The 13,287-nt window shown below is 36.6% G+C and overlaps 1 protein-coding gene across 1 annotated transcript in view; it reads left to right on the forward strand.

Moving 5' to 3' along the window:
* Positions 1 to 13,287, forward strand: part of LOC131533839 (mucin-2-like) — a 31,493-nt gene that overhangs the window by 1,819 nt on the left and 16,387 nt on the right. The window contains exons 6-22 of the mRNA XM_058766271.1: positions 1,204 to 1,270; positions 1,445 to 1,579; positions 1,776 to 1,949; positions 2,148 to 2,242; positions 2,361 to 2,490; positions 2,646 to 2,898; positions 3,006 to 3,046; positions 3,176 to 3,273; positions 6,215 to 6,366; positions 6,470 to 6,608; positions 7,857 to 7,961; positions 8,212 to 8,388; positions 8,470 to 8,715; positions 9,103 to 9,259; positions 9,430 to 9,561; positions 11,794 to 12,307; positions 12,564 to 13,145. Coding sequence (XP_058622254.1) covers positions 1,204 to 1,270; positions 1,445 to 1,579; positions 1,776 to 1,949; positions 2,148 to 2,242; positions 2,361 to 2,490; positions 2,646 to 2,898; positions 3,006 to 3,046; positions 3,176 to 3,273; positions 6,215 to 6,366; positions 6,470 to 6,608; positions 7,857 to 7,961; positions 8,212 to 8,388; positions 8,470 to 8,715; positions 9,103 to 9,259; positions 9,430 to 9,561; positions 11,794 to 12,307; positions 12,564 to 13,145 — 3,197 coding nt within the window. The remainder of the gene's footprint in view (positions 1 to 1,203; positions 1,271 to 1,444; positions 1,580 to 1,775; positions 1,950 to 2,147; positions 2,243 to 2,360; positions 2,491 to 2,645; positions 2,899 to 3,005; positions 3,047 to 3,175; positions 3,274 to 6,214; positions 6,367 to 6,469; positions 6,609 to 7,856; positions 7,962 to 8,211; positions 8,389 to 8,469; positions 8,716 to 9,102; positions 9,260 to 9,429; positions 9,562 to 11,793; positions 12,308 to 12,563; positions 13,146 to 13,287) is intronic.

Raw genomic sequence — 13,287 nt, forward strand, 5'->3', positions numbered from 1 at the left:
AAAAAGACAATCCAAAAAAGTATTTAAAAAAAAAAAGCAAAAGTAGAAAGGCCAGATCTGATATGAGGAAAAATGTCCAACTTTTCAGTTAAAATATTCCTTAAGCATAATTGACCCTTACCTGAATTTCACCCTGTGTGGTTTTATTGTGTTCACCTAATTACACAACAGCTATTAAAAAAAATATTTACAGTTTTCTATGAATTTACAGAAATCATTCTAATTTAAGGAGGTTTTAAAATATTAAAATATAGCAAGCAATCACTGCCAGAGAAAACACGCATTTGTGTAATTCACTGACACAGACCTTATCACAAATTCCCCATGTGACAACAAGTCCTGTTCTCCCTTATTTTAAAAAGTTGATGAGACATCCTGTTGAAGACAGTTTAGGAATTTTTCACCCAAAAAATCTATATCTTGTCTCATCCTCACATTTCTTCAAACCCATACAAATTTTTAAAGAATATGTTGTTTGCTTTTTTTAATGCAATGACAAAGAATGCAACTTTCAAGCTTCAAAGTGCATGCAGAAGCACCATGCAAGTATTCAAAAAGTATTTTAGATGACCCATATATTGCTGTATGATAGCTTTTGTGAAGCACAAAAATAAATTTTGGTGAATAGTTCTTCGTGTTGTGTTCATGAGTGAAGTGGTGATGTCTGTCTGATTCATGAATGAATGTTCTTTGAATTCCTTTGATCTTTTCAGTGAATCTGTTGATCTAGAGCACAAACCAGTCTGAATGAATCATTCACAAACCAGAATGATTTGATTGTCAAGTTCTAATGACTAATTGCACAATAGTTTGATCACAGCCAATAACAGCTGTCTAGAGAAAAATTAATTCAGTGAAAAATGACTTAAATTTCAGAATCAGATGGCTTCAGAAAACTTGCAGTTCAGAAGTCAAATGTTATTATTTTTAAAAACATTTTTAATTTAATACCTTTTTTAAGCTTGAAAATATTGCATTAAAAAATTTGACAATTATTTACAAAGTTCCGTTTTGTGTCCTGAGGAAGTCAGTCAGTCATATGAGATGATGACAAAATTATATTTTTAAGTAAACGATCCCTATATAATCAACTTCATGCTGGCATATAAACTTTTTGTACATTTTAAAAATACGTTGAGGTTTATTCATTATAATCACAGTACAATAATAGAATAATTTGTTGTTGTTGTTGTTACAAAACAGATTAGTTTTTTCTCCAGTGGATCCGTAATGAATGAAAACAGTCCATATCTGCTTCCTGTAATTAAAGGTTGGTTGACCCCAGCAAACACAAAACGCTCATTTAACATTAGTGTATAATGGATAGTTTGATATTTTTTGCACATGAAAAATGTAACAGAATTTATTTTAAGGGAAGATTTTTTGTGGTGCATTGTGGGATTGTCATAGGGAGTGAACATTCCACTCCATTTCTTTGTCCCAGGTCCTGTGAGCATCTTCAAACCCTCTTCCTCTTTCATCATTGCTGATATGAAGAGTCTTCGTCTAGAGATCCAGTTGGCTCCAGTCATGGAGTTGTATATTGTAGCCAGTACTGAAGAGAAAGGGAAAATGAGCGGTTAGTAAAGCAGACATCAAATCATTTTGTTATTTTGATTGTAATGACCCCAGTAATGTATGTAATAACTCTATCCACTACACACAGATTTTAAGAAAAGACTTGTTAAACAATGCATGTATCATATACTGTAGATACAATTAATAAAACAGTATAAGTATGTTCTTTCTTTAATTCCACGCCATGCTTGTTTCAGGTCTGTGTGGCAACTATAATGACAACCAAGAAGATGACTTTAAAACGGAATCAGGAATTATAGAGGGCACATCAACAACCTTTGTCAACATATGGAAGAAAAACATTTATAGTTGTACAGATGTTAAAAACACAATTTTTCCAAATAATCCCTGTATTGTGGCTTCGAACACAGGTATTCAGTTATATAAACATTAATACAACATGCACTGATAAAAGGATTTTGAGAGAATATAAGAATGGTTCATAATATAAATAGAGGTTTTGTTTTCCCATCCTGATATTTTTAATCCCTTTTATTTGGACTACGAGAGGACAAGGTCCTACCACTTTTTGTCTTAGTTGTGCTGAACGTTTTTATTCTTTCATCCAGAGAAAACGGCTAAAGACTGGTGTTCCCGTCTTACAAACCCAAACGGAGTCTTTTCCCCATGTCATTCAGAAATACGTCCTGAGATTTACTATGAAGTGAGTCTTTTTGCACAAAACATACTCTTTTCATTTTAATTAAATGGTACATGAAATATGATACACAAATTTAAAGATTCCCCTTTATTAATGTTATTTTCGGTTTCATCCTCTGCAGTGGTGTGTCTATGACACCTGCAAATGTGCAGATATCAGGAAGTGTATGTGTGCGGCCGTGTCCAACTATGCCCATGCCTGTGCTGCCAGAGGAGTCATTCTCCAGGGATGGATGGATTCTGATCCCTGTGGTGAGAACTTTATAAGTATTTGTTTGTTTATATGTACGCCATGAAATGTAAATGTGAATGTGAGTATTATATTATTAATGTGCATTTGAATCACATTGTATTGATTTGGCATGAAATTAAACAATGAATCATTACAAATGTATGTTATTCTGTAGATTCAGTGACTGAGTGTTCAGGAAACATGAAGTACTCTTACGGCGTGACCAGCTGTGGCAGCACCTGCCGCTTTCTCAGTGTACATGCTTACAATTGCTCAATGTCCTTCACACCTGTATTTGGCTGTGTCTGTCCCGAGGGCACCTACCTCAACGAAGCAGGCAGCTGTGTGCCTGCTCACCAGTGTCCTTGTTATGATGGCGACAAGGTCATAGACCCATCAGGAATATTCTACAATAATGGTGTTAAATGGTAAAAATAGTAGTTCAACATACCACATTATTGACTCATTTATTATTGATAATAAAAATCCTATAGTTACTTTTGATATCGCGTTGCCTTGTTTTGTCATGTTACAGCACATGCAACCATGGCAAATTGCACTGCTCCAGTCAAGAAGGTGAGCTGCAAATACCTCTTTCGCAACACCACCTGCCAAATTCAAACTTTAGACATTACTGAGATATGCCAACACTGGTATGATGTGTGCAAGTTTTCTGCTACTCATTAATGTACTGTCCTGTTTTAGACTGTGTGGCTCCAATGACATTCTTCAAATGCTTAAATCCTGGAAAAAGAGGGACAGAGTGTCAGAGGACATGTGAGAAACAAGACCCAAACAGTTGTGTGAGTAATATATATATACAGGTGCTGCTCATATAATTAGAATATCATCAAAAAGTTGATTTATTTCACCAATTCCAATCAAAAAGTTAAACTTGTATATTATATTCATTCATTACACACAGACTGAAACATTTCAAATGTTTATTTCTTTTAATGTTGATGATTATAACTGACAACTAAGGAAAATCCCAAATTCAGTATCTCAGAAAATTAGAATATTGTGAAAAGGTTCAATATTGAAGACACCTGGTGCCACACTCTAATCAGCTAATTAACTCAAAACACCTGCAAAGGCCTTTAAATGGTCTCTCAGTCTAGTTCTGTAGGCTACACAATCATGGGAAGACTGCTGACTTGACAGTTGTCCAAAAGACGACCATTGACACGTTGCACAAGGAGGGCAAGACACAAAAGGTCACTGGAAAAGAGGCTGGCTGTTCACAGAGCTCTGTGTCCAAGCACATTAATAGAGAGGCGAAGGGAAAGAAAAGATGTGGTAGAATAAAGTGTACAAGCAATAGGGATAACCACACCCTGAAAAGGATTGTGAAACAAAAACCATTCAGAAATGTGGGGGAGATTCACAAAGAGTGGACTGCAGCTGGAGTCAGTGCTTCAAGAACCACTACGCACAGACGTATGCAAGACATGGGTTTCAGCTGTCGCATTCCTTGTGTCAAGCCACTCTTGAACAACAGACAGCATCAGAAGCGTCTCGCCTGGGCTAAAGACAAAAAGGACTGGACTGCTGCTGAGTGGTCCAAAGTTATGTTCTCTGATGAAAGTAAATTTTGCATTTCCTTTGGAAATCAGGGTCCCAGAGTCTGGAGGAAGAGAGGAGAGGCACACAATCCACATTGCTTGAGGTCCAGTGTAAAGTTTCCACCGTCAGTGATGGTTTGGGGTGCCATGTCATCTGCTGGTGTTGGTCCACTGTATTTTCTGAGGTCCAAGGTCAACACAGCCGTATACCAAGAAATTTTAGAGCACTTCATGCTTCCTGCTGCTGCCCAACTTTATGGAGATGCAGATTTCATTTTCCAACAGGACTTGGCAACTGCACGCAGTGCCAAAGCAACCAGTATCTGGTTTAAGGACCATGGTATCCCTGTTCTTAATTGGCCAGCAAACTCGCCTGACCTTAACCCCATAGAAAATCTATGGGGTATTGTGAAGTGGAAGATGCGATTATGCCAGACCCAACAATGCAGAAGAGCTGAAGGCCACTATCAGAGCAACCTGGGCTCTCATAACACCTGAGCAGTGCCACAGACTGATCGACTCCATGCCACGGCGCATTGCTGCAGTAATTCAGGCAAAAGGAGCCCCAACTAAGTATTGAGTGCTGTACATGCTCATACTTTTCATGTTCATACTTTTCAGTTGGCCAAGATTTCTAAAAATCCTTTCTTTGTATTGGTCTTAAGTAATATTCTAATTTTCTGAGATACTGAATTTGGGATTTTCCTTAGTTGTCAGTTATAATCATCAAAATTAAAAGAAATAAACATTTGAAATATATCAGTCTGTGTGTAATGAATGAATATAATATACAAGTTTCACTTTTGAATGGAATTAGTGAAATAAATCAACTTTTGATGATATTCTAATTATATGACCAGCACCTATATATATATATATATATATATATATATATATATTAGTGCTGTCAATCGATTAAAAAATTTAATCACGTTAATCACAGTCGTGGACTGTGATTAATCATGATTAATCGCAGATTTAAAATACTAAGATTTACCTGTAAATGTGTTGAAAAAGAAATGCATGACAAACTAGTTTAAGGAAACAGAACCTTTCATACTTCCGCCAGGTATGCGACATAATCCTTATTATTCTTTTATCATTATTCTTTTGTTTTTATTCAGCCATTATCAGCCGTTATACTGGCAATAAAACGTTTACCAAGCCACATCACTTCAATCCCAGCATACATTTACCCAACTATTATCAAAAGTATTTCTAAATAAATACAACAAAACATATCTTGCGACCGTACGTGAAGTATTATGACAAAATGCATTATGAAGAAGAATTGGACCTGTTCTGCAGCTGCATTAGAGCTAACATTAGCATCAAGCTACATAAGACAATTTATGAGATTAATAGTACACTTTTACTCAGAACTCACTTCAAACCACCATCAAGTGTTTGTAATAACTTCCTTTTGCGATCACATGTGGAATTTGGTCTTTTACTGTTGTTAAAATATGCTATTTATAGCCTTTTATATCACTGCACAAATTAGCATTACAGATGTACACATTCACCTCAAGAAAATCACATACAAATATCCTATCGTAATCGTTTGTTTATTATCTTATATAATCTATAGTGGCTGTTTTCATGTTTATTTCTGCTGTGTAAAAGCCTTAACAAGCATGCTCTGCTGAAACTCACGTTGTTTGATGTTACAACCACCTCTCCGTTCTTAAGTTGCCAGGGATACATTCCAAGTATAATACACATTAGTAAAAGGATCTATTTTAATTTTTATTTGTCTATATACACTTTGGGTGGTCGCGGTACGTTAAAAAAGTAGCCCAAAAATCGCAAACCAGGGCTCTGTAATTTTTCCCGTGACTGTATTTTCAAAATAGCCCACTTGTGCCGCTACCCTGGCAACACTGGTGCTGTACCCTCATCACACAATGATAGATAACCTTCCGCACTGCGACGATGGGAAGAAGTTGGGGTCAAACCTTATCAAGCGATTAATTTGCGTTAAAAAAATATTAACGCGTTACATTTTTTTGATTAATCGCATGCGTTAACTCGTTAATGTTGACATCCCTAATATATATATATATATATATATATATATAATACATGGATAACATGAAATAGCACATTTTGTAATAACATTTTTGGGAACATGATATTGCATTAATGCTGGTTCTTCTTTGGTTTGCTTTGTCTGTAGGTGAGCACAGGTTGTGTATCAGGGTGTATGTGTCCGGATGACCTTCTGGCTGATGGAAAAGGTGGGTGTGTGAAGAGGGAAGAATGTCCATGTACCCATAATGGAGTCACCTATTCACCTGGAGATCAAGTTCAACAGGACTGTAACACCTGGTGAGCCATTCATCCAATCATTACATAGATAAGCCATGTTATTAAAGTATATTGTTGAAGATAATTGTTTGGTAACAAAATTTATATGTGTTTTATATTTTAGCACATGCAAAGATGGGATGTGGATTTGTACTGAAAAGGCATGCTACGGCACCTGTACCATCTACGGTGAAGGTCATTTCAGGACTTTTGATGGCAAGAGATATTACTTCCATGGAGACTGTGAACACACCATAGCCCAGGTATGTTTTTCCTTGTCTGTGTCACTCAGTGGGTTAGGGTCAGGTTAAAAACATGAAGACTGGTTTTTTTTATAGGCTTTATAGACAGATAAGTTGAGATTGACTCTTGAAGGACCAACATCACATCCTCTTGTACCACTCTTTCAAGAATTTATCTCCCAGAATCTTCATTTTAGTCCATCTCTGCAAGACAGACTTTTTAAGATGGGAGATGGACTAAAAATGAACTCCCAAAACTTACTGCCAGATTCTGGAAGATAAATTCTGAAATGCTGGAAAATTCTGATGTGATGCTGGTCCTTCAAGAGTCACTCTCAACTTATCTGTCTATAAAGCCTATAAAAAAGTTTTCATGCATTTCACATCACTTCAGCATGTTATTCTTATTAAGTGAGGGTCATATTTTAGGATTTTTTTACCCAAGCAAAGTCTCTGAGAACCTGACACATTGCGCTTCTAGAGACTCCAGGTAGGTTGCAGTTCTGGAAAATGGTGGCGCTGGAGCCTAAATGGTTCCTGATGGTTTCACACCTAATTCTTCACCTTAATTCTTAATTTTGCAGTTAACATGTGTCTTTTCTTCTCCACCTGTTTTTTTTTCTGACCGTGCTGACCCAATAAGCATTTCGCTGTCCAATGATCATGCCTTAACTTTGCAAATTCTAGTATTGCATTAGTATTGCATCCTTCTCGTGGGAATTTAATATTTTTTTAATTTTCAGTCTGAGTTAAATCTCTTTTTTGGCTCATTTGATTTGTAAAAGAAAATGTGCCTAATAATTATGCACACCTGAATATTAGTAGTTTTTCACTTCTAACCTTCATGGACAATTACAGGTGACAGGTGACTGCAATGGGTAAGTGCTGATGAGTCCGGGCAAAGGATTATGGGAAATGGAGTCAGGGGTAAAGTGGCAAGAGTTTGGAATAGAGTGCCCTCTAGCGAAGCTCACGGGCACTCCAGCTAGAGATCGTGACACTTCCACCACTGGTATTCATTCCTCTAGCCGTGATTAATTATTTCAAATGAAATTACTGCAGATCAAGTTGTAGCACTTCTTTTTGTTATTTGAGAATATAAATTTTTTTTAAAAGTGTTTCCTTGTTGTCCTAAAAAAAGTAACTGAAAAATTAATAGAATGCACTGAACATGTATTTTCACTTGCAAAAGTGTCGCAACTGTTTTGTGAATTCACCTCTCTGAGGCAACTTCACTGCTTGACAAGTTACTGTTTGTAATCCCCCTAGGATTATTGCAACATGGACCAGGCTCTCTCCTTTAGCCTTGTCGCAGAGAACAAACTCAGTGAGACCACCAACAACATGTACAAGTCTGTCAGTCTCTTATTTGGGGTGAGTTTCTTTCATAGCTCAAACTAAGCATGAATGTAGTATTAGAAAATGTGTAAAATGTGCAACAACAAAATCACAAATGTGTATCATTTATATAATGAGGGTAAATGCTTTAAAAAAAAAAGAAATACAAAATCTGTACATATTTTTGTCCTTTGTGATAATATCATTAATAAAAAAAGAAATATATCCAATTACATATATTGAATTCATGGAGAATGTTTTACTACTCACTATTCAAATCCTGCAGCAATACAGGATACATTTGTCAGAGGATGGAGTCAAAGTTGTTGAAAGCAACTGTACTGATGGCCAATATCAAATCTATACTGCTGGGATATACATTATTACAGAGGTCAAAGGTCTTTTGAACTTAATCTGGGACAATAAAACAAGTCTGATTGTCCAACTCCATCCCAAATTTAAGGTAAGCATTACACCAAACCATCTTTTACACCTTCCTGTTCATCCACTTACCTTAATGTCTACGTCTCTATCTCTGTGGCAGGGCAAAGTGTGTGGACTGTGTGGAAACTTTGATGATAATGCAAACAATGACTTTGTGAAGCACAATGGAGAAGTGGTGACAGATCCAGAGGACTTTGGTAATAGCTGGAAGGTGGATCCCAAATGCCAAGATAACACAAACATGATGGACTCTTGTACACATCAGATAAATCAACATCGGTTATCCCTGGCTGAAAGACGATGCATCATCATTAAAAATAATGTCTTTGAGAAATGTAATGCATCTGTAAGTATCCGTATTAACATTTTTAGAATACAGGTGATTTGTTAAAGATTTATTATTTTTCAATGTTCAAACACTTTGATCTGACCAGTGACAGACAGCAGAAATTTTGGAACAGTTTGGGAAACTTATTATTTATTTATTTAACTTATTTAAAATTATTTTTACCATTCCATTTTGTGATGATAGTGCCACAGAAAACAGTTCTATAAATAAACTGAATGAAATATAATTGAACTTAAAAGGTTTCTTAATAGTGTATATTAATTTAATTTCCTAACAGTAACGATAGGACCCCTTGAGGAAGAGGAAGCAAAAACTGTCTCTAATTGTCTTTGCCATGAAGAACATGATGGAAGCTGTAAAATATTTTTGTTTTTCTTATCCTAGGTAGATTCTGGCCCATACTATGATGCCTGTGTAAAGGACACATATACATGTGACACTGTGGGTGACTGTGATTGTTTCTGTACTGCAGTGGAAGCTTATGCTGCTGAATGTCGTAAAAAGGGGGTTTGTGTGACATGGCGGAGTCCAGAAAATTGCCGTAAGTCGCAAATGTCCTAAAGAAAATGTATTTTTAGTGTACTTTTATCTATGAACATGAATTATAACGTATCATAGAACTTTGAATGGAAAGTGATTGTTTCTGTTGGTATTTTACAGATCTGCATAATCTTCTATATATAACATTGTCATACTGAAATGTTTTTGCAGCTTTATTCTGTGACTACTACAACTCCCCAGAAAAAGAATGTGAGTGGCGCTATAAATCCTGTGCAGAACCCTGCATAAAAACCTGCAGAAACCAATTAGGAACCTGCTCTAATCAAATTCCTCTTCTTGAAGGTTAGTTAGAGTAATTTGTTGCTGGCTGCTGACTAGTTTTGAATTTCAATGTTAATATGCATTGCATTGACTGGTAGAGAGTATCCTATCTTAATATTTTATAATATTGGAAATTAAATAATAGTTCATGGCAATTATTATGTATTTTGCATTATAAAAAATGTATATAAATAATTTATATACAAGCAATATCAAAATCGTAGTCGTGAGATATGGCTGTATATCAGCACGGCTGTGATTCGCCATAGTAGGTAATCACAGCGTGCCGATATACAGCCATATCTCACGACTACGATTGTGATATTGCATTTATACAACAGTTTGACGGCACGCGTGTGTAAATACATAAGAAACAACAACAAAGTGTCTTTAAAAACCCTCTTTTGTGCAGAACTACTTCCTTCCGCTACGGATTCAAATCTAAGTTTGACAGTTTAACAGCTGAGCTCAAGCCTCCATTACTAATTCGAAAACTATAGAACTAGTAACGAAGGAACGTTGAATTGCTTCATTAAAAGCTTATTGTATTACTATATTGAAAGCAGTGTATTATGTGTAGTAGAGTATTGTGAGAGAGAGATGGACTGAGCGAGTGTGATTACCTGCATCTGATACAGCATTCATTCTTCAGATCAATCTCATATTCACAATAAAACATTAGTTTGAATGTCAGCTGAGGAAAGCGTTCAGGTCTTTGTCCTACTATCCTTTCATCTGTTAAGGGTGATTAGCGATGACAGTACTTCTCAGTGCATTTGTTGGTTGCTTCTTACAGGCTGGTGTCAAAAGTAAAAATAACTTCCGTTTCAGTCTTTTTCAATATAAAAGTCTTTACTGTTGACTCATAAAAACAGTCTCTTTTCGCCATCTAATAGCGGAACAATGTAACTAAAATAACCATCACGAACACACACATACACACTGTCTCCCAATACTAAATACTACTATTATTTATATAAAATATTATTTATTGAATAACAATATTTAATAAACAACAGCAACAGCCATTATAAAAGTTGCTAGGCAATTCACTCAAAAGTACGAAGACAGTGCTCTGATATAAAGCATTGAAGTTACATAAAATATAACGTGATGAAATTCTGTCCTCAGCAAAAACTATTTGCTCTGGAACAAATAATAGATTGAGACCAAAGCCAGTGGCAAATTCCAGATGATTTAGCCGAGGAAAGGCTGCTCTCGGCGGGTTCATGAGCGTTGAATGGCCGCTGACGCCCTGGAGCTCACATCTCCGAAAACGTCAACGCAAATTTTCAAATAGACGTTATCTTTATTAACAAACCGCATATTTGAACAAGTACATTTTCGCCTAAAAAACTCTTAAAACTACATTCTGTGACACAAAACAGTATTATTTTTTTAAATTATAGTGGATTTGGGCGTCCGCCGTGACACTTGCTGTGAGAAATATCACAAATGCAGTGATACAAACGGTGAAACATCTGTTGGAGTTCTGTTGGACTCTTATATCACACTCATATATATATATATATATATATACAGTATATATCACTAAATCTTACACCTAGTCAAAGGCTGCAACTAACATCTATTTTGATCATTTGCATTCTGAGTTTTCACACTGAAAACAGTTTTCATTTATGTGTCAGCCTATTTGTGATTGGAAAATGAAGTCAAAGCGGAACATAACAAAGTGGTAATTTCCACTTTCCATTTGAGTGGTAGCATCCCACATGTGGGATCGTTATTTTTGTGCCTCTGGGAAGTACGGTGCTACATATGGGATTATTAGAATGTACAGTGACATCACATGCTGACAGATTAAATGTGTATTTTACACTTTGGCTGGTGCTGAGCCAAAGACAGAAACGCTCAACACTTGTCATATGCCACAACTATGCAGTGTTTTCAACCACAGAATGCTTATTTTAGGTTTCAGATATTTCAGTTCACAAGAACTAGCAAAACAATACATTTATAGTTTGTAAAATACACACTGATATCTATAGAAGCAGCAACATGCCATGTGAAACTATGAGCACATACCATTTTGAACAGTAAAGAATTAAATGCAAAGTGTCCCCTGCTGTGGAAAACTTTCATTGTGTACTTCTGTTTTGCTGTAGCTCACTTTGTGGCCTCCGTCATTTTTATTTTGTTTCTTATAGTAATATGCTTTACTCTTGCAAAGTAATGTCAAATTTACCATGTCTCCTTTTGTCTATTCCTGCTTTGCTTTTCTTGTTCAACTAGGATGTTTCCCTAAGTGTCCTTCAGATAGGCCATATCTGAATGAGACAACAATGCAGTGTGTTGCATCTTGTAACCCTCCACATTTCTGTGGAAAGAATTGTACTTCTACAAATTGTACAACACCTTCTGCAACAACATCAACAACAGCATCAACATCAACGGAGACACTTACAACCACTTCCATTACTACAACATCTACAGTAACAACAACATCTACAGAGACAGAAAAAACACCTTCTACAACTCCTACAACACCAACTTCAACAGAGACACCTACAACCACTTCCATTACTACAACAGCTACTGTAACAACAGCATCTACAGAGAGAGAAACAACACCTTCAACAACAACATCAACAGAGACGCCTACAACCACTTCCACCACTATAACAACTACTGTAACAACAACACCTACAATATCTTGTAACCCCACCTATGGTTGTAAGTGGTCGAACTGGTCGGACAACAACCTACCCAGTGAAGAACCCAAAGGACTGAAACCGAATCCATTGATGCTTTGTTGGCTTCACAAAACATGAGCTGTCAGAAAGTAGAAGAAATTGAATGCAGAGCAGTGGATTATCCAAATATATCCTTGAGAAAGTTGCAGCAAACCGTGCATTGCAATGCATCCTATGGCTTAATGTGTTCAAATAAAGAAAATGTAGACCACATGATACCAATTTGTTTCAATTATGAAATACGTGTATGTTGCTGTCCTCAACCCTCTACGCCGTCTACAACATCTACTGTAACAACAACATCTACAGAGACAGAAACAACACCTTCTACAACAACACCATCAACGGAAACACCTGCAACAACTTCAACTACTACACCAACAACAACATCTACAGAGACAGGAACAACACCACCTACAACTCCTACAACACCAACATCAACAGAGACACCTACAACCACTTCCACTACTACAACAACAACATCTACAGAGACAGGAACAACACCACCTTCAACATCAACAACAGAGACACCTACAACCACTTCCATTACTACAACAGCTACTGTAACAACAACATCTACAGGGACAGAAACAACACCTTCTACAACAACAACATCAACAGAAACACCTACAACCACTTCCATTACTACAGCATCTACTGTAACAACATCGACAGAGACAGAAACAACACCTTCTGCAACTCCTACAACACCAACTTCAACAGAGACACCTACAACCACTTCCACCACTACAACAACTACTGTAACAACAACATCTACAGAGACAGAAACAACACCTTCTGCAACTCCTATAACACCAACTTCAACAGAGACACCTACAACCACTTCCACCACTATAACAACTACTGTAACAACAACACCTACAATATCTTGTAACCCCACCTATGGTTGTAAGTGGTCGAACTGGTCGGACAACAACCTACCCAGTGAAGAACCCAAAGGACTGGAAACCGAATCCATTGATGCTTTGTTGGCTTCACAAAACATGAGCTGTCAGAAAGTAGAAGAAATTGA

The sequence above is a fragment of the Onychostoma macrolepis genome, chromosome 25 (genome assembly GCF_012432095.1).
Source record: "Onychostoma macrolepis isolate SWU-2019 chromosome 25, ASM1243209v1, whole genome shotgun sequence".
Classification (NCBI taxonomy): domain Eukaryota; kingdom Metazoa; phylum Chordata; class Actinopteri; order Cypriniformes; family Cyprinidae; genus Onychostoma; species Onychostoma macrolepis.